Raw genomic sequence first — 21,740 nt, forward strand, 5'->3', positions numbered from 1 at the left:
ATGTAAGTGTGTATCACAATGTCTGCCTGAAAGGCTCAATCTTTAAGCCCAAAGGAGCCAGTTTTCCAACTGCTATAAGAAAGTCCTTCTGTGTTCCTTTTTGGTTTGTTTTCAACTTTGATAGTCCTGCCTCAGCTCCTAAGTACTGATATTCCAGGTCTATGCCCATGATGATCAGTTTGTAACGTGTTTTATGAATCTGCTGTTGTTAGATGTTTGTCTTTCTCCTAGGACATGAAAGAACTTGGCTTCATTCTCCATTTGATGGCTGAATAATTTCCTTCACGATATAAATATGCGAAAGTTATACTGCTAGATCCCAGAGTTTATTCATTTCAAAACAACTCGAATGTATTAAGGATTAGGTATTTTATAAACAAATTTTAACAAGTAATAAACATTCAGAAAAGCAAACAGCCCATTTCCTCATATCCTCAGCCACACTGTATTTTATAAGATTTGGGAATCTCTGCCAATTTGATGTGAAAACTAGTGTCCTAGTACAGTCTTGACTTGTGCTCTATTATGTTTTGACTTGTTTCTCCTATTATGAATTAGATTGGAAAATATTTTCACATATCTGAAAGTCCTTTGTAGTTTGTAAATTGTTTAGAGCATATATTATGTTGATATCTGCTAAATTTTCTTTCAATCAAGCTGTATTTTAAGTAATACACTACCTAATCTCTTTATCTTTCTATTATACACTGGGTAGTATCAGTAGTTTACATGCTTGTCATCTGCTGATCAAACCCAGAATGCCTTTGTTCTTTTTCTTGATTACTTGTGAGTTTTGTTATTATATTTATTGGCCCTTAGTACTTCTAAATCCAGCTGGGGATAAAACTTTGTGCTAGAATGCTTGCCAGTCATGTGCAAGATTTTGGGTTCAATCCTTAGCTCTGCAAAAACAAAAAACAAACAAAAAACCCAGAAAGCCAGAAAGCTGATTCCATGAATACTCATTGCCATTCCAGTTAACTGTAGAATGAGAATTCAAAACCACAATTTCTTTTTTTTTTTTTTTTTTGTATCAGTGCTGGATCAGGGCTTGAACTCAGGGCCTAGATGCTGTCCCTTTTCCCCTCAAGGCTGCCACTCTATACCACTTCAGTCACAGCTCTGTCCCTTTTCCCCTCAAGGCTGCCACTCTATACCACTTCAGTCACAGCTCCACTTCTCCACTTCTGCTTTTTTTTTTTTTTTTCTGGTTAATTGGAGATGATAAAAGAAGCTCACAGATTTTCCTGTCTAGGCTGGCTTTGAACTATGATTCTCAGGTCTCAGCTTCCAGAATAGCTAGGCTTACAGGTGTTGTAAGCCATTGGCATTCGGCTTCTACAGTTTTTCTTTTTTTTGGGCCCAGTCATGGTACCTGAACTCTGGGCCTGGGCGCTGTCCCTCAGCTCTTGGGCTCAAGGCTAGCGCTCTACCACTTGAGCCACAGTGCCACTTCCGGCTTTATTCTTTTTGCTTATGTGGTGCTTAGGAATTGAATCCAGGGCCTCATGCATGCAAGGCAAGTGCTCTACCACTGAGCTACCTTCCCAGCCCCAGCTTTACAGTTTTTCTTAAGCTAAGCCCTAAACAATCAAGACTGAGTCTAAAACCTTTTAATGTACTTGGAATAAAGCCCAGATTCATCATGAAAAAACACCATGTCCTCAAATGTAAAGTCTCAGGAGTTCAAACTCTGAGATTCCTTCTCTAATTCCCATCTCCCATGTGAGGTTCTGACTTAGTTAGATATGAACAAGTCCACAGTGAAATCAGGTTCCTAATTTGGGGCCATGTCAGACCTTCTTTAGCAGACAGGCTATCTCAAATACAAAGGACTTTGTATACTGGATTGCCATACAGGTATGTAGATTGTTCACTGCCCAAGTCTGAGAATACCAGTCACACAATAGTCACTTTATATGCTGCTGTATGTGTGCAACTTGTGTGACTCTATGTTCAAGACAGCCCTGTTTGTGCCTTAGGCCAACAAACCAGAAATAAGTACAATTAGTAATGGTTCTGGTGTTGACTCCTTCCTAGTTTTGCATGCTAACTGCTCTTCTGTGGTGTAAACTTCCCAAGGCATTTTTGAAGAATGTTCTTTATGCTGTGCTGGGATATAACACAGATCTGTTTGTATCCTAGCTACTCAGGAGGCTGAGATTTGAGGATCATAGTTCAAAGTTAGCTGGGGCAGGAAAGATCATGAGTAGTTTATCTTCAATAAACTACTCGGAAAAAGATAGAAGTAGCTCTGTGGCTCAAAGGCAGAGGTCTCTTTGGCTTTAGCCTTGGCAAAATAAGCTCAGAGACAGCGTCTAGTCCCTGAATTCAAGCACCAGGACCAGCAAAAGGAAAAAAAAAAAGCTCCCAGGTTTTCAAACAAGTATGACTTATATGTATTATCATCTGTTGGCACATAAGCTCCTAAAAAAAAGGAGATTTTTTTTTTTGTTCACTCTCGAGTGCTATAACAATGTTCAAATGTAAAATATTTAACACATACATACTTGTTGAATGAATACTTGCTTTAAATGTTAAGGGTAATTTCTGAAATTATATATTTTAATGTCTCTGGTGTTGCCCTAAGACCTAAGAACCACTGAAATAGGCATTTACTTCTGATTAATTTCTACCTACTGGAGCACCATTTGTTGTACTCTTAGTAGGGTGTAACAGCTTTATAGATCTTCCTTCTGGATAAGTCCATGTATGCTAATATTTTTTTTTTAGGAGAAACCAGGGAATAAGTGACTGCCAACTTGTCCTTATTTTTGGTAATTATCAGCTGTTTCCATTCTCTCTCCAGAAATTTAGTTAAATCTCTGATTCACAGATGTGAAGAGATTCCTGATTTTAGGTCTTAGCCCACAGAAGGTGCAGTCAAATGAGTCCCCCAATTTTAGATAAAGCTGGAACCAGGAATGGGTATGTTGTCCAAGAAAATAAATCTGATGACCATACAAAGTACTTTCTTAGGATTTTGGAAAAAGACTAAGAGCCAGGTGCTGGTGGCTAATGCCTGTAATCCTAGCTACTCAGGAGGCTGAGATCTGAGGATCATGGTTCAAAGCCAGCCCAGGCAGGGAAGTCTATGAGATTCCAGTAAACCATTCAGAAAAGTGGTGCTGTGGTTCAGGTGGTAGAGCACTTGCCTTGAGCTGAATTGCTGAGAGACAGAGCACAGGGCCAGAGTTCAAGCCCCACAAGCAGGGGGAAAAAAAAAGAGTAAGGTACCATCCAAAGTACTTTTTTAGGATTTTGGTAAGACTAACTAAAGTACCATCCAAAGTACTTTCTTAGGATTTTGGTAAGACACTAAAGTATCAGTCCTGTATAGATACTGTAGATTCAGTTCTAGGACTGCGTTAAACACTCCAGTCCTGAGATTTTTCCTGAATAAAATGGTAAATCTTTAATTCCCATAAATGTTCCTTTCCCCTCTACCATTTCAAGTTACTTTATCCTATTATCCTTGCTTAAAAAAAAAAAAAAAAGCAAAAAATTGACAGTACTTAATTGTTTGATGTTGACTCCTATACAACTCAACCTGGCTCAAAGACCCTGGTACAGTTTATTCTGTTTAGAGAAAATAAAGTGTTTATTAGAAAGAAATAATATATTCTTTTAAAATTCAACATTTTAATTACCAACAGTTCATATATCTTCTTTTCAATGGAAGCACAATTAGAATAAAATATTATACATACGTGTCTACAGATACCAATACGAAAAGATATTCAAGGTAATTTATTTTTCTGGTCCTGGGCTTAAGACTCTGGCCTGGGCTCTGCCCCTGAGCTTGTTTTGCTCAAAGCTAGCACTCTAGCACTTAAGCTGCAGCTCCACTTCTGGCTTTTTCTGAGTAGCTTATTAGACATAAGAGTCTCATGAAAGTGGCGCTGGTGGCTCAAGCGGTAGAGCTGGTGGCTCAAGTGGTAGAGCGCTAGCCTTGAGCTGAAGAGCTGAGGGACAGCGCCTAGGCCCAGAGTTCAAGTCCCACGACAGACCAAACAAAAACAAAAACAAAAACCAAAGAGTCTCATGAACTTTCCTGTCTGGATTGGCTTTGAACCATGATCCTCAGATCTCAGCCTCCTGAGTAGCTAGGATTAAAAGTGTGAGCCACCAGCACCCAGCTTCAAGGTAATTTTAATTAGAAAGTTACAAAACCCTGACCCTACTGCTTATTTCTAAACATTTCCATGCATGTCTTTCACTTTTGTTAATCATGAATTTATTTTGCAAATAAAAATAAGCAATAATGTTCAAAACACATTTATTTATGAAATCAATTGAGGTTGCGTTACCTACTTCAAATAAAATATTTGGCAAAAAAACTGTGGTTTGCAATGTACTTGTCAAAAGTCTTATTTACAAGTTGAGGGATTCTTTTGTGTTTTAGAAAAACATTTAGCATGTTGTACTACCATAATAAAATGAGTTTCCCAAGAATTGCTCAAGTATTCAGTGAAATGAAAAGGTAAAGTCTAATTTTCTTCAGTCATATTCAGAAAATCGAATGTGTTTACTTGCTTGTTGAGTTTTTGCCAGTCTAATCTTTTCAGCCTTGGTGATTAACTACAGAGAAAGAAATGAAAATGTGTTAGACATACACAAAAGTAAAACTAAACAACCAAATTACTATTACAAAGATTTCATTTTGAATGAAATCTTTGGGAGAAGGAAGAGAAGTGTAACAATTATGTTTTAGGTCAAATCAAAGGGAGAGTTGTTGAAATTATAGATTATTGAGTAAAATAGATATCAAACTTTTGAAATATCTACCTATTCCCACTTAAACTGAACATGATTTAAAAGTCTTTCTAGTTAAAATAGTCACTCCTCAACTCACTGGTAAATTTTAACCTTTCTTAGAAAGATTCATGACATACTTTTGTTGTTCAGTATGGACTTGGTACTAATTACTGAGTTATGAATCAAATGATCAAAAGTCCCTAATTACATGGTACTTTCAAAAAGACAGTATATTCCTAAGCTGTTATAAAATTTTGTTTACAAACTGCTCATTAGAGTGGTTCTTCAATTCCAGTAAACCACAGTAGGTGACTAGAGGTTACAACAATTTATATGTTTTATAAGTAGCCAGAAGAATGGTGACGACCCAGGCCTGTAATCCCAGCACTGGAAAAATGAGAAAAAAAATCATGAGTGGGAGAAAATTCTGGACTATATAAGATAGTGAGATCCTGTCTCTTAAAAAAAAGTACCAAACCTTTCCAAAATACTCAAACAAAACAGGAAAAATCTCAAAACAACATAAAAATAATGACAGAACTTTTCAAAGTTCCTAAGACAAAGAAATGCCACAAAGATGTACAATTATGTGTCAAACATGTTTAAACACTTAAAAAATCACTTAAGATTTGACAGAGATCTAATATCAAAACTAGGTATTATTTATTACACCCTTGCAACATCCATGGGATTTGTTTACTTTTTAAAAGTCAATACTAGGGCTAGAAATCAGGGCCTTGAATGTGGAAGGCAAGCATCTTTCATTTGAACTACATTATAAGGAAAATGAAGCTGTGTGAAAAGAAGATAACACATATAGTATGATTCTAGGCTTCCAAAAATTCCTTGGTAGAAAATTAACAACAGCTTATTTAGTTTGAGTTAATTATTAAACAAGTAGGTAAATTGTGGTCTTCTCTTTTCCTTTAACAAGCTTTGTATAACACTTACTTTGTGTAGTATCTCCTTTTTATTTTATGAGCTAACTAGCTTTAATTCTACAGCTTCAGCTGTTTCTACTTCACAATAAATTGTGCTATCACCAACCCTGATAGTGAAACAGGTAACTATGGAAAAGAATTCTCCAACTCAATGAAGAACAGAACTTTATACAATTTCTAAAATTAAAAAATAAATGAAAAATAAAAAATAAATGAAAAATAAAAAATAAATGTTCTTAATTTCCAGTATTAAATGACACTTCACACAAATTAAAGGATTAAGTTTTACTTACAAACTAACTTCCAGTTTTAGGTTCTGGATCAGTGCTTTTAACATTTAAATAATTTCAAAAAGGCTTTGAAATTAGCACCACAGAGACCTTAGTCATTAGGAAGGCAGGAGGCTTCCCTATCAACAAGTTCAGTCTCTATTCTAGAAAACACATTTAACAAAGCCCAGTAGGAAACTACCCCTGAAATCATCATAAGTTCCAATGAATGCTAGCACAATGGATGGCTGAAGAAAAAATCCATATGTATTTTTTACTTTTGAGTAACTTTTGTAACAAGGGTGGCTGTCTCGTAGTATTTTAATAAGCACTAAATTTTTATGTTAAAAAACTGTAAGTACAACACAAAACAAGCTGCGAATACGTAAAGTTTGACTTTCGAAGTTTTCACCAAACATGTACATTTTTTAGGATTTCCTCAGGCTTTCATAATAGAGTTCTAAGTTGTGATAATATTTTTATCATATACTCTACTCTGTTCTGAACACATTAGCTTGTATAAGCATATGCCAGAAAATGTTTCCAAAGAACAAACTCCATAGTTTAATAGCAAAAAACATTACATAAGTTTATTAGCATCATATTTGTTAAAAAATTGAGAGAGAAACCGCCTAAAGCTTATTTATGCTGACTATCTTTTTTGGAGAATAACAATAATGCTTAACAATGCTATAGGTGCCATGTATCTCAGTCTTAACTCTCTGAATGCTATCTCTGCAGCCACCTCCTATCTTCATAAACTACATTCAAAATACATTGTGGTTTTTACATAAAGACAATCGATATACAGTCATGTAAACTGCAAAACAAATGTCAAGACTAAATTTAGTGTGTAAAATATTGCTGCTTTAAACAAAAACTACATAATATTAATTTAAATATTATGTATCCTTACAGAAAAAAAATCTCATCTCATATATTTCATATATTTTAAAACTGAGAAACATGTAGTCCCTCTCAATCTAAAACACGGTACTTGCTAAGTCTTAGTTTTACTAAATAACTAAAGTTATTTATGATCATCTGTTACTAACTTTCAAAGATAATTAACCTCCAGGAACAGTTTAGGACATAAAACAAAAAACTGATTACCTTCTCAGTGCCTCTTCTCTTCTCCCGAGGCTGATTAAGTTTGGCTTGCCTATCTACCAAAATCTTCTGCCAGTATCTCTGCTCATGATCACCTTCAAATAAAAAAACAAGCTATGATTCACTGAATAATGACACACATGAGAAAACACACATGAAACCCTATTAGTGGAAATAGAATAGCTGGAGAAATATACTCAAAGACCTGAATTTGAAATAGATCAATTCTTTAAAAATATTTCTAGTAAGTTTTACCAGAAAGGACTTCAAGTTTCCAGTTATGCTTCTTTTTAATTTCAGTGTGTGCATTCATTACTGCTTGAGCATCCTCAGGGGTTTTAAATCTGGCGTGGCATTCTATGTCTCCTTCTAGCAAATCAACATAAACAACTTCTGAGATTGTGGCCAAGGTGTCCTGCATTGGAATTAAACAGAATGCCATAAAAATCAATAATGATACTTCATAATACATCTAAAGTAATTCTAATGGGCATTGCAAGATATTACACAAACAAGTACTCCATGATGCAGATTGAGTAAATATATCAAACACTTTTGAAACACAGAAATGGTCCTAAAAATAGATTTGGGTTTACAAAAAGCAGAGCCTAATTCACAAGTCTATTGATTAACTTCCTTCCTTTAAACCATGTCCTTAAAATATGAATGAAGTTAGAAATATTCTATTAAGGACAACATATGTGTAGAATGGAATGGACAATCCAAAGGAATAAAGTTAAAAGAAAAGACAAAGGCCGGGAACTGAAGGCTCCCTCCTATAATACCAGCTACTCAGGAGACTGAGAGCTGAAGATGACAATTCGAAAGTCCCTATCTCCAGTTAACTCCTAGAAAACCAGAAGTGGCAAGGCATCTCAAAGTGGTAGAGCACTAGCTTTGAGTCCAAAAGATCAGGGACAGCACCCAGGCCCTGAGTTTAAATCCCATGACCAACAAAAAAAGACAGAGGGCTTGGGGATAGGCTTATTTTTACTCACCTGTACACCACTTATGACTTAAAAATACGTGTAATGACCTTTCAACTCTTTATAACTCAAGAAAACTAAGTTCTATTGAACCTACCAAAATTCTAAGGTTCGTCAGTAAATCTATAGGAACACAGCACAAGACTACTTAGATTTTGATAAAATACCAATATAACTTCTAAATAAGTGGAGGTCGCCAATAAGGGTAAAGTTTTACCTAGGACTCCTGCTGTGAGGGCAAATTAGCTAGATTCCTGCATCCTTAATTAGTCTCTCACAGCAGGTTCCAGAGAACACTGAATGCATTTATGCAGGAATGTCACACTAATTCTTAATTCATCAATTTTCATTCATAAAGCTAAAGAAGTAGAGGGAGATTTCCAACTGGGGAAAGAATGTTTTATTTACCTGGTTTCCTTTTAGTTTTTACGTAATTTTTTAAGAAGGAACTATTTCTATTACTCTTGAATACTGAATTTCTAGGTATCTAGAAATCAAGCAGTGACTGGAAATACTACTTCATTATAGAGTAAGAAGAGTTTATGCTATGTAGTAATATATATGAGTCTCTAAAAAAAAGGTACTGCTTCACGTCTATGTCCCCTAACATACTGTTTCTCAGAAAACCAGGCACGTAGTAAATGTTTGCTGAATCAATAAAAAGAAAAAACTAGAGAGCTTTATTTAGTGTATAGTACAACATCTAGAAACACAGCAAGAAAAACCACTGGTAATAAATTGATGAACTGTGAATTATTCATTGAGTTTTGGTTTTTCAGGTAGAAAAGCACAATTCAAATGATATTTACTAAATATCCATTATAATGTGAGCCTAATCTCCAGATTTAAGACCTTTAGATTTAAAACCCTATAATGACAAATTAACTTGGTAATCACAGGGGCAAGTCACAAACAACAGTTACCAACACAACTTAGTTTTTGTTCCAGCAAAATGTAAGCAAAATCTAACTATTAACTTCATTACTGAAGCTGCTTTCTGATTTTGCACAAAACATGTTTATTTCTCAATTTTCTAGCCTGTTCTCCTAAATTCCTTTAGGGTTGGCAAAATCCTTACTTATTAGTGATAGCGATAAGATTTTAAGGATAAAGTTTTAGATAGAGGGTATATAGTGAAAAACTATCTGCACAGGTCTCCAGCCCCAAACAAGACAAACTAAACAGTAGTGAAAGTTACAGAAGAGAATATAAAAGATTGGTACCTCACCTTGTGTGATCAAGTACTTTTTCTCACAGAGGAATCTAACTGCATTAAAATGAATGTATTGCTTTGTTTGTATAAAAGACTGTTTAGATGTAAACTATATAACATTTTTTAGAACAGTATTTAACATTTTTGTTTTGAGTTCTTTAGGCAATGGGGTCCAAATTCATGTTTACTGGATCTACTCTGCTAGCTCTGGATTGAATTAAAAAAAAAAAAATCCAAAGGCTATTTCCTAAAAAAATTTTTCTTTCAATTCCCCTAAATCTGCAATAGCTAATCAACAAACAAAAAAAAAATCTAAACCAACACCAAGTGAAAAACATGCATTATTCTTTTTATTTTGTAATAACAATTTCTACTTTTTGTAGGTAATAAAATATAGGAACCTATTGAAAGCTAAAAAATTCCAAATAAAAATTTATATATTTTCTAGTTTGCTTCAAAACTAATAATTATAATTTCAAAATAACTCCAGATTAATAATGATGATTATATCTTCACAAAAATTATCTACCAAGCAATTTTCTAAAACTCTGAAAATTGAAAGTGTTTCAGAAAAATGTGTGGTAAATACTAGTGTGTGGTCAAGATGACTATCGCATTATTTCCCTTTGCAACTACACAGCAGGCAACCATCAGTGACAGAAAACAAGAATGCTTAAGATGCAGAGTCTTTAGAATTTGCTTCAAATTATGGAGTGGGGTTTTGGCTAGAATATAGATTCTAATTTGATCTCTTTTGTCTTCTATATTATAGTGACAATATTTTCACACCAGGAAGTTAAGAAAAGCAACGACCACCTAGGAGCTTGAAAGTATTACCCGGATTTGTTTTCTCCCAGGTAAAGGCTCGGTGCTAATGATTTTTACAATCACGCCACTAACAAATTGTGGTCCTGTGTTCTCCAGAGGGCGACACTCTTGACTGTTGGCTGTTGATTTGAAAAGGGAAAAAGATCAGGATTAAATCACTCACATTGAATAATTTAACACTTAGAAAGTACAATTCCAGAATAACAAGAGATTTCTTCATAAGCGACCTGAAACAATTTATTTAAAACTTACTTAGTTTAAAAATATACGATGAGTTATTTCAGATTACTAAGATAGAAAATATCATGAAGGTAGAAAATATCATTATTCACGTTGTGAAGAGAATTTATAAAAATTAAGACTGTTAAACATTACTACTCAAATCTGAGGATATATATATATATATATATATTATATATATATATATAGACATTTTTTGCAAGCTATAGGTATTTAAAATTTATCCTAATTTGAATGAACTTATCCTTGCTTGTTGTCCACCTTACTGAATGAAATTTCAGGTAAGAGCCAGGCGCTGGTCGCTCACAGTTCAAAGCCAGCCCAGGCAGGGGAGTCCATGAGACTCTTATCTCCAATTAACCTCAGAAAACCGGAAGTGACATTGTGGCTCAAAGGTGTAGAGTGCTAGCCAGCCTTGAACAAGGAGAGCGCCAGGTCCCAGGACTGACAAAAAATATTTCAGGTAAGAAACTCCAACCTATACTTCTATAAACTATGAACTTATTACACAGTCAAATCAGTCAAAAAAGTAGGGAAAGAGTAGGAAAAAAATGTTATTTAAAAGGAGCCCTTATGATTCCTTTCTCTTTCTTTCCTCTTCCTCTTTCCCACTCCAGAGATGGAGAGACAAACCAGAGTCCTGTCCAAACAAGGTAGGCACTGTATCATTGGGTATACCTACAACTCCTAAATATATATTATAATAAATGATATCTTTACATCTATTACAACCTTACAAAATAGGTGATCTTTACCTTTTGCAATTTTCACTTCAGGCTTACTAGGTAAACCACTGTCTGTTTCCATTTCTGACTCCAATTTTATTTGAGATATTGTTTTTTTTAAAGAAGCCATGCTGGCTTTTTGTAGGGCTAAATACTCTTTTTTTAAATCCATCCATTCAATTCTGTAAGGCAAAAAATACTGTTTAGAAATAATGACAACAACTGGCTCAAAACAAGCATAGAGATTAATCTAAATATTATACTTTTCCAATGACTTTCAACTTTCCTCTTTAAAATATATAAATTACTTAGTTTCTAAATCCTCACTATTTTCGTTCCTAAATACATTCAGTAAACAGGCACAGGAAATTCTTTTGGTTTCAACATCGATATTAAGTGCTCCTTTTCAGAGTTTACCTTATAAAAGTAAAAATTATAAGGTAATTCCTTGGTTAATTACTAGTATTTATCAAATCATTTTATGAGAAAATTTAAAGATTATTTATAAAATTGCTTCCAATGTGAGACAAACATTCTTAGGGGTTTAGTTGAATCAAAAGGCATTTCTGTGAAGAAAATAGCACCCCAAGGAAGCAATTTATTTATTTACATATATTTTAACTTGTAGCTATTTCTCCAAACACTTAGAGCTCCTTAAGATATAAACACAATGCATGTCTTAGCTCAGTAGGAGCATTCATTGTTAACTCTAATCAGTGCCAAAGGGAAAAAAAGAAAAAAAAGATACAGGAGTTTTGTTTTTTTAAGAGGATATCTAGTGGTAATGGTTTTAGCAGTTAACATTGACATCTGTACTTAAAAAAAAAAAAAAAAAATGGGGTGGGGGTAGGGGCAACCCAGAATCCCACCCCACCCAGCAGAGTTTCCCTGAGAGCAGATACATTAAAATAACAAAAGGCTCTTGTAATGATTCTCCCAGATAAAAAGCAAAAGGAATTTGGGAGTTAAGAATAGTATAAATACAAGTGCCCCAGGTCTCTATCTTTCACCTTTGAAAAGAGAACTGCACTTTGGTAAGTATGCTCTGGAGGTAAAGAAAAGCTTGTATGGGGATGTTTCTTTCTCTTCTGTGTGCTGGATTCCCTTCCACTTTAACATGGTTGTGCTTTCTGTGAGTTTTTAATAACAGAGTAAGTGCTTCCATGTTTTAGTAGAAGTGAATTCAACTTACTTCAGGATGAGACGTCTCACCCGTGACTGACTATAGGGGAGTTCCCTTTGCTTTAACATGGGGGTACCTGCTGTGTGATTCAAAAAGTAAGTGCTTCCATGTTTCAGTGGAGGTGACTCTACATCCGCACACGTTTGTGAGGTTTGCTATGAACAGTTTTGTTCCAAGTTACAGCATTTCTAAGTGTCTCAAACGTGGGCTGCCCATCACTTAAACGTGGATGTACTTGCTTTGGATCTAAAAAAGTAAGTGCTTCCATGTTTTGGTGATGGTAAGTTTTCCTTTTGCGTTTTATGAAACTTGTGTGTAGTGGAAAAGTCTTAAGGGGCCCCCTTTACTTTAACGTGGAGGCTCTTGCTGTGACATAACAAATAAGTGCTTCCATGTTTGAGTGTGGTGGTTCCTACTTAATCCTCCGGCCATCCCACGTTCTGGTAACTAGGCGATATGCCATCACTGTTGCTAATATGCAACTCTGTTCACTAAATTGGAATTGCACTTTAGCAATGGTGATGGAATGTTGTCAGTCATCATTATATACTCACTTGGAAAGCACCCTCAGTGGTATAACTTCTTCGCCCATTTTATGTCTCTCCTTATGTTTTTTCTTGTGCTTTCTTTTAGTTTTCAGTAGTGAACCATCTTTAATATCTCCAGTATCTTTTTCCTCTTCTGTAGAAAATTCTAGATCTATGAGAATCCAGTTAAAGAAAGTGATTTTTTTTTTGTTTCAGATATAACTTAAGTTAAATTTAATCAAAAGTTTTAAAAAATTGTCAAACCTCTGTTTTCTTTGGAGATTTCAGAAGCTTCTGTTTTAATGCCTTTTTGAGTTATTTTCTTAATTTTTGATCTTGGAGCCAGACATTCTGCATCTCCAGAGCTGCTTCTTTTCCTCTTCCCTGCTCTGCCTTCCGCTAGGCTTTCACCCCTATCTCTATCTCGTTTTTTCTTTTTCTTTGCAGGTTGCTTTTGGGGTTCCGGTGTCTCTGCGTCAGAGCCCTCAGATGCAGTCCTTGATCTTTTTATCTTACAGAGGGATAAGCTACTTGTGTCCATGTTTAAATCTTTGGTCTGTGTATTTTCTTCTTTCTTTATTCTGCCTTTTTTCTTTTTCTTCTTTTTCTTCTCATCTGCAACAATGTTTTTGTTTTTATTTTGCTTGAGCACTAAATACAAAGTAATTACTCTAGTTACTGTACTCACCAGCTACTCTTAAGGCCGGAATAGGTTTATTTTTTACAGTTTTAGGAAATATGCCAGGTTTCCTCGGTGCTTCTTCTGGTGGGTTGTTAAGGAACTGCAATAAAAAAATTTACTATAAAGCGTGACTTTTCTTTTTCTTTTCCCTTAGGACCCTGGACCCACCTCAATAGCTTTTGCTGCCTGCTCCTTTGTTTCAAACTCCACAAACGCAAATCCTTTTGGATCTCCAGTAGACTTATAATGTGGTATACTTATGTAAACAACATTGCCACATTTCCCAAATACTCTTTCAATCCAGCTGTGATTAACATTTTTGGGAAGTAATTCCTGTAACAGATTAATAAATTCAAATTATTTTGTCTTGGTAACAATGAATAAAGGCTTTTCTCTTAAACTTTCCATTAAATGTACTTGCCACATATACTGTGCGTTCATCTTCATCTTTTGGTCTTTCACCCAAAGGTTTTTTTCGCCTAATTCTGGTGCCTTCTAAATCCAGCTTTAGTCAATGGAAATATCAAATTAGTTTAATGAGGTTAAACTTGTGGTATAATGTGTAATTAAACATACACCTTACTTACCTCCACAACAGCTGAGCCTTTCAATGCTCTGGCAATTAACTTCCCATCAGTGGTCAACTTTTTCATTTTGTTAAAGGATACCAGAAGTGATATATCAACATCTATTGAAGGAGGTTAAAAAATTCAATAAGGTTAGTTAATAAAAAAGTTTTAGCTTTGCTCCTTTGTTAGCTTAAACCCCCAGGAAAGTTGGCCCCCTGCTTTCTTGGTATTTCCTCCCCTGCTCATTACTGGCCCCTATACCTTTAATCATCCATGAAAGTCCTCATCACAACATCTATTTTATACAACATCAATATTCGTGTGTACGTAATATACAAAAACTTACATCCATCTCTAGATTTTTCAATCTGCTCCCGAAGAAATCTGTCCTTATGAAGGTTTGCATCCCCAAACCAGAAGTCCACTTGCTTAGCAATGTCTGCCAGCACCTGTTTAACTCGAGAGCGTTTCTTTTTTTCGACTTCTTTCTTCTTTTCAGTACTTTCTTTTTTTTCACTTTCCATTCCTGTAGAAAGACACCCATATGTGGTAACTACAAATATGGTTTTCTTGAACTCTGAGCCTGGGGCGCTGTCCCTCAGCTCTTCAGCTCACAGCTACCACTTGGGCCACTGCGCCACTTCCGGCTTTTCTTTTTTGCTTATGTGGTGCTGAGGAATTGAACCCAGGGCCTCAGGCATGCAAGGCAAGCACTCTAGCACTGAGCCACCTTACCAGCCCACAAATATGGTTTTCTATGCTTCAGTTGCAACTTACATAAGCAATAGGGAGACATCTCCTGATTTTGTCAAAATCTTTATGAACTTGCTGCTTTCTGCAACATCTCCTTAAATAGTAGCTTGATGCTACTGATGATAAGCAATAGACCTTATGATAAGTTTGGGTTAGTGATCTGTGCTGCTTTACCAACTATCTTGTTTTTTATCCTTTGCTAAATAAGCTCAATGGTTGCTTAGAACCCACTTAATATCTCCTGATTGACTGCTTGCCAGATCCAGTAACTTCCATCTTCCAAGATGATATTCAAAGAAGAGGTTACCAAATCTCAACTGACATGCAGTTTCACCAGTAAGAAAGAAAATAGCAATTCTGTTACAATTTTGTGCATACATAAGTAAGAGAGTTGACAGCTTGCCTAAGACATCTGAACTCCTAAGACAATGACTACTAGCACAATAACCCGACAACTTATTTCACACTCCAAACCATTCTGTCAGGCTTCCTTTTTTACTACTGCAGTGAAATTGAAGGCATCATTGTTCTCTTCTGGCTACTAATTCCTTCCTTGAAACAATTTTCATCATACTGCTCCCCAGAGTTTTCCTTTTTAGACCTTTTTACTGTGCTCTTCCCATACTGCAAGTGACTGCACTCAATCCTGAACTCTACCTACTGGGAAAAAGTCCTTGTTTTTAATTAATTGGCTTTATGCTTACTAAACTATATTCTCTCATCAGTTCCACATTCAATATTCATCTGTCTGTTGGTTGTGGGGCTTTAACTCTCTAGGCAGGCGCACTGTCCCTCAGCTCTTCAGCTAAAGGTGATCACGCTACTGCTTGAGCCTCAGCACCACTTCCAGTTTTTTGGTGGTTTATTGCAGTCTCATGAATTTTCCTGCCTAGGCTAGCTTCGAACTGCGATCCTCAGATCTCAGCCTCCTGAGTAGCTAGGCTTACAGGCGTGAGTGACCAGCACCTGGCTTTCAACTGTCTTCTTGAAAGCTCCACTAATTTATAGACTATCTCAAACTTAGTTGAAAGTGCTCTAAATTCAACAAATCTCTTTGTCTTTACATTCCCCATCTCAGGAATTCAACTACAAAAGTATTCAGAGGGCAAAAATGTGAAAAGCATCCTTAAATTCCTCACACTGTAGCCAATTCATCAGAACTATTGCTAGTTATACCTTTAAAACACATCTGAACACAAATACTTCTCATTTCTTTATCAGACACCTTCACCTGGTTTGAGCCACTGTCACATCTTTTTTTTTTGGGTCTGGTTGTGGGGCCTGAACTCTGGGCCTGGGCGCTGTCCCTCAGCTCTTCAGCTCAAGGCTAGCACTCTACCACTTGAGCCACAGAACCACTTCCGGCTTTTTACTTTTTGCTTATCTGGTGCTGAGGAATCGAACCCAGGGCCTCATGCATGCAAGGCAAGCGCTCTACCACTGAGCCACCTTCCTAGCCTGCCACTGTCACATCTTACTTGAACTACTTACTGCAAGATCTTCCATGTTGTTCCACCTGCCTTTACTATTGATCCCTTCAATTCTCCAGATAGAAGAATCATTTAAACACATAATCCAGAGCATACTCTTCTCTGAACAAACTCCTCTGAAACTTTACTTCATTCCGAATAAAATTTAAAGACATGCTGACGCTGGTAGCTCACGCCTGTAATCCTAGATAATTAGGAGGCTGAGATCTGAGGATTGTGGTTCAAAGCCAGCTCAGGTAGGAAGTCTGTGAGACTTCAAAAAGGGAAGGGATGGTAGAACCTTCAATAAATTACAGGAAGCAGCAGAACCTGCTATAGTGATTATCATAGCCTACATTTGTATGCTCTTTATATTCCATAATCATCCAAGAAGAATTTGAAGCTGGGTGCCAGTGGCTCACACCTGTAATCCCAGCTACTCAGGATGTTGAGATATAAAGATGGTCATTCTAAGCTAGCCTGAGCACGAAAGTCAGACTCTTATCTCCAATTAATCAGCAAAAATTCGGAATTGGAGCTATGGCTTAAGTGGCAAAGGACCAGCTTTGAGCACAAGAGTACAGGGCTAGAAACCAGAAGACCAGATATTTTCAAGCACAAGGACCAGTGCTCACACAAAAACAAAAAAGAACAATGTTGTTTACCTGGCCTGGGGATAGCTAACTCCATTACCCATAATTCTTTGCAGCTTGCTTTCTCCAATCATAACGTGCCACCCCTAGATTCCTTAAACATGTTAAAGACATTCAACCTCTTTCTTTACTCTTTCTGCTCCTTCACCTTCCCTGACATTTCTCTAAAGAGTAATTCCTGTTCATTTAGGTCTGCATGTCACTTTCTCAAGAGAGGCCTTCCCTTTCACCCAATATAAAAAGCTCCTTTGCTTCCAATCTAAACCATACCTACACTACTGATCCAGTGTTATAATAAACTGAAATTATAATTTTATTACCTACTCTACTAGGATGTAAACACTATTAAAGGCAGAAATTTTAACTTGATCACTATGTATCTGTTGAAGAAACATATTTTAAAGTATCTGTAAAACATTAAGCTTTCCAAACTCTTGTCTGTGTGTGTCTGTGTATACTAGTCCTGGGACTTGAATTCAGGGCATGGACAGTGTCCCTGAGCTTGCTCAAGGTTGGTGATTTACCAGTTGGGCCACAGCTCCACTCTGGCCTCTTGCTGATTAATGGGAAATAAGATTCTCACTGACTTTCCTGCAGGGGCTGGTTTGAAATGTTGATCCTCAGATCTTAATATCTTGAGTAGCCAGTATTATAAACATGAGCCACTGGCGCCCAGCTTCAAATTCTTTTTGTATGATTGTGGGATATAAATAACATACAAATGTAGGCTATGATAATCTCTATAGCAGGTTCTCCTGCTTCCTGTAAATTAGAGAAGGCAGACTATCTGTTCTACAATCCCTTTCTTTTTGAAGCCTATCATCTAAGAAATAAAATGGTGTATCCAAGCCTAGAGACTCTCTTTCATTTTTCTCCTAATAAGCATTTTTGTAACTTTGAGTAGTCAAGTGCAGAATGAGCAAGTACACCTTTGATTTAGAGGATAGATTAAACAGAAGGTTTCATAAGATATAAAACAATTTTTCATATAATATTACACAAAATCAGGAAGTTACATGGCAATAATTTTCTTAATTCTCAAAGCTTGTATTTTCTCCAGGTACTGTATTGTCACTCTACACATTCCAAGTCAAATTCATTATCTTTCCTAGCAAGGTCTATTCTTTCTACAACCCTTATATTATTTAACAATGCCACATTCTCCCAAGCATTTGAAATTGCTGCTGTAGAGAACATAATTATATGTAACTACATTATTATTTATCAATTTGTCTTGACTATCCCCAACATTTTCTGCCACTAAAATAAGGCAGACACAGCTTATAATCTGTTCTGAATATCATGCATTCTTCAAAGAACCCTATTTTTGTGCAACTGGTATAATCACAGATCTGATTTATACTGCTGATGTCAAATGTGCTATTCCTCAGCAATGTACTATTCCTTTACTATGATATGTAATGAAGATACTGTAAGTAAACTGGTCACCCTTGACTTTCATACATGGGCTTTAGGAAAATAAAAGTTACTATGTAACAATGCTAATTACTTTATACACATTGTTCTAAATCTCCATAATCCCACTTAGCAGTTCTACTTTCTTTAAAAAGAGGCTTAAAAGTAAGTAATATGGCCAAAACTAGCTGAATAAGAGGGTCCTGGTACGAACAACTTTCACACAAACTACTCTTCAGTAGAACCTACCATCACATTATATTTTGATTCTCGAATCCTTTTGTTCTGTTTTGCTTCATTGAGCTAGAGCCTTGCTATGTTGCCCATGCTGGCTGTGAACTTGCAACCTCTTGCTTCTTCTAGCCAAGTACTGGAATTACAGATCCCTCTGGCATACCTTAGGAATTTTTTTTTTTTTGGTCAGCCACAGAGCCTCAGCCTCAAGGCCTAAGAGCTGACCTGATCTCTTTTGCTCAAGGCTAATGCTCTGCCACTTTGAGACACAGGGCTATTTCCGGTTTTCTGGTGGTTAACTGGAGATAGGTCTTATGGACTTTCCTGCCAAGGCTGGCTTTGAACCATGATCTTCAGATCTCGGCCACCTGAGTAGCTAGGCTTACAGGCTTAAGCCACCAGCGCCATGACTCAGGAATTCTCAAACAGAAGTCTAAGGAACATCTGTTGAGTTTCAAGAATTTTTGTAAACTTCATAAAACGATTAAATGATAAATTTAACAGAAAGGCCAAAACATTCTTGTACATGAAGACATGGTAATTAATGAGTAATTAGGGAAGTGCTATAAAACAAATCAAAGGAAAATTCAAAAAGTAGATACACAGGCTGGCAATCAGGAATGTTAAAATCAATGTAAGGACAACTAGTGACAATTTCCCTGAACAAACCTAATTTCCACTTCTTTTTTCCTGCAAGTTACAGTTGTAAAATAATAGCTATAATAATAAAATAATGAAAGGCACAGATAAAGTTAGGTAGGATGTGAAGTAACTTTTTTGGTTTTCTCAAATTTTCCTTATAAAATTATACTCAGAATAGTTTGATAGGTATATGAACAGTTTTCAGAGAAACTCATCTACAACTTCTTCAGGTTAAAAAAAAAAAAAACTCGTGCAAAAATAAAGAAATAAAAGGTTGTGCTCACAGCCAAAGTGAATAGTAACAACAAACCTGATGGGCTGGGTCTTTGCTTTTGTTTTGGATGAGCACTCTAAGCTGCATAAACCCCTGTTCAAGGTTGGAGGTAGTGGCTGAAGCCCTTCATTCTGGCTTACAGTGGGAGCTGGTGGCTAATTGCTGGTAACCCTGGCTACTCAGGAGGTTGAGATCAAAAGATCAGGGTTTGAACCCAGACAGGGAAGAAAACCACCCCAAAAAGTGGACTGCGGACCAAGTGGTAGAGCACCAGCTTTGGGCAAAACAGCTCAGGGACAAAAACCAGGTCGAGTTCAAGCCCTGTACTGGCACCAAACAGGCCAGCAAACAAACCTTTCTATTCAATTTACGAGGCTTAGGCCACATGGCCTACCACCATGCCTTCCTTGTCACATCTGTTTCCCCCCAATATCTCTTAACAACGCACTTGGTACACCGTATTTAGTTCTCTTTTAGAACTGAACTTTCAATTCTCTGTAAGGACTGTTAGGTTTTTGTCTGTTTGAGCCCTTCCAGGGGCTTGAAATCAGGGCAATGTCTCTGAGCTTTTGTACGAGAGGCTGGTGCTCTTCTACTTAAGCCACAGCTCCACTTTCGGCTTTTTGGTGGTTGGGCCTCATGGATTTTTTTTTTTCCCCTGCCTAGGCTGGCTTCGAACCTTGATCTTCAGATCTCAGCCTCCTGAATAGCTAGGGTGACAGATGTGAGCCACTGGCGCCAGGCAAGGATGAGAGTCTTGCATAGAAGAACGACTTAATCGTAGACTGCAAGGCGTCACACACTCATTATCCTTTGACAGTCGAAACTCAACTCCAATCTAGGGGCAGAGGGGCGCAGCCCCGTCGGCATCCTACTTCCGCTCCGAGGCAGCCAAACCCCGGGCGGGCCCCGAAGCTGTCCTGTCCCCGGGCGTCGCGCGCCCCCACGCGCGGAAAACTGGAACCGCGCCGCCTGAGCACTTCTGCGCGTGCGCACAGCGAACCAGCCCAGTGAACGGACGGGCTGGCGGGAGGGGGCGGAGCGAGCGCCACACGTAAGATGAACTGTATGAAAAAAAGGCGGCGAGGAAGATCGCACCCGATCGGAGGGACCCCACAGGCCACCTGGAACTTACTTCGTCCAATTCCCGCAAATACAGGCTCAGAGCCTGCTTCCTCCAGCACTTTTCGTTCTCTGAGCCTTACGGTCGTGGTTATTTCGCGTCATACGAAGAGCGACACCGTTCTCCCGTTCCTCCAGCAGAAGACACGCTGGAAGGCCGTGCGTCCTCCGTAGACGTCAGAGGGGAGCGCCGCCTCTTGAGGGGGCGGGGTTTCGGAGAGCTCAGCGCGACGTCTGAGGGGGAACGCCCTCCACCCCGAGGAAGAATGTGATTGGCTGTTGGAAAAAAACGGCGATTCTGGCTAAGACGACCAGGGGGCGGGCTTAGTAGTTGATCTTCCGGTGCGGTCCCATGTCGATGACGTCACACTTGTACGCGGGAGAAATTCGAAAATGTCCATTTTGTGCAATGGGACAGGTGAAGTGCACTATTTCTCGCGTTTGGGGGAAGTGAGGGATGAATTGGAGTGATTGAACGACTAGGAGTGAAGGGAGGGAAGAATGGGCTCCACAGGCAGCGACCCGGGACCAAGATTGCCGTCCCTGCCGGCTCCGACGGCCTGTACTCACACCGTCATCCTTCCCGCCTCGCTTAGACCCGCGCTGCACCTCCTCCTAGTCTGAGGCCCTGGAGACTTCCGCCATGTGTTTCTAAGGCTGACAGGATCGAGTCTCCACTGCCATTTTTAGTACACAAGATCTTTCCTGTGAGAACTTTTGATGTTGTTCTGATAATGAGGCTTGAACTCAGGGCCTGGGCACTGCCCTTTGGATTTTTCCCTCCAGGCTGAAGCTGTAGCGATTGAGTCTCCCTTCACTTCTGCCCCCCCCCCCCCCTTTTTTTTGGCTGGTTAATTGGATAGAAGAGTCTTACAGACTTTCTTCCCGGGCTGGCTTCGAACCTCGTCCCACAGATCCCACCCTTCTGAGTAACTTAAGATTACATGCGTGAGCCACTGGCACCGGACTCCTATTAGAATCTTGGTAAATGAAATTTAGGTTTCCTTTAGTCATTTGGACTTGATGATTCACTTATGATGTTGAATGCCGGGTTCTGAACGTTTTTTGAGTTTTCAGTATTTTCTGCAGGGCCTCGTGCACACTAAGCAAGAGCTGCATTGAGCTGCAGCTGCAAGCACAGGGAAC

At 37.8% G+C, this 21,740-nt stretch overlaps 2 protein-coding genes across 3 annotated transcripts in view; one reads left to right on the plus strand and one right to left on the minus strand.

Moving 5' to 3' along the window:
- Positions 1-4,262: 4,262 nt before the first annotated feature.
- On the minus strand, positions 4,263-20,778 carry Larp7 (La ribonucleoprotein 7, transcriptional regulator). The gene is made up of 13 exons (XM_042697593.1): positions 20,608-20,778; positions 14,378-14,557; positions 14,050-14,150; positions 13,884-13,967; positions 13,631-13,795; positions 13,469-13,562; positions 13,045-13,395; positions 12,808-12,952; positions 11,101-11,252; positions 10,115-10,224; positions 7,334-7,493; positions 7,082-7,173; positions 4,263-4,581 (listed from the first exon to the last, which is right to left on the minus strand). Exons 2-13 carry the CDS (start codon positions 14,553-14,555, stop codon positions 4,501-4,503), a joined length of 1,713 nt encoding a protein of 570 aa, XP_042553527.1. The 5' UTR covers positions 14,556-14,557; positions 20,608-20,778; the 3' UTR covers positions 4,263-4,500.
- Positions 20,779-20,919: 141 nt separating this feature from the next.
- Positions 20,920-21,740, plus strand: part of Zgrf1 (zinc finger GRF-type containing 1) — a 58,242-nt gene continuing 57,421 nt past the window's right edge. For both annotated transcript variants that reach the window (XM_042697600.1, XM_042697601.1), the window contains exon 1: positions 20,920-21,012. The gene's annotated coding sequence lies outside the window, so the exon portion shown is untranslated. The remainder of the gene's footprint in view (positions 21,013-21,740) is intronic.

The sequence above is a fragment of the Dipodomys spectabilis genome, unplaced genomic scaffold (assembly GCF_019054845.1).
Source record: "Dipodomys spectabilis isolate Male_0828 unplaced genomic scaffold, ASM1905484v1 ptg000225l, whole genome shotgun sequence".
Lineage (NCBI taxonomy): Eukaryota > Metazoa > Chordata > Mammalia > Rodentia > Heteromyidae > Dipodomys > Dipodomys spectabilis.

Coding starts and splice junctions, on each gene's coding strand:
- Larp7 (XM_042697593.1), bottom strand. CDS start 14,555: ATGGAAAGTGAAAAAAAAGAAAGTACTGAAAAGAAGAAAGAAGTCGAA. Junction 12,953..13,044: donor AATCTCCAAAGAAAACAGAG/GTTTGACAATTT, acceptor GGATTCTCATAG/ATCTAGAATTTTCTACAGAA. Junction 10,225..11,100: donor TGAAGTGAAAATTGCAAAAG/GTAAAGATCACC, acceptor TCAAATCAACAG/CCAACAGTCAAGAGTGTCGC.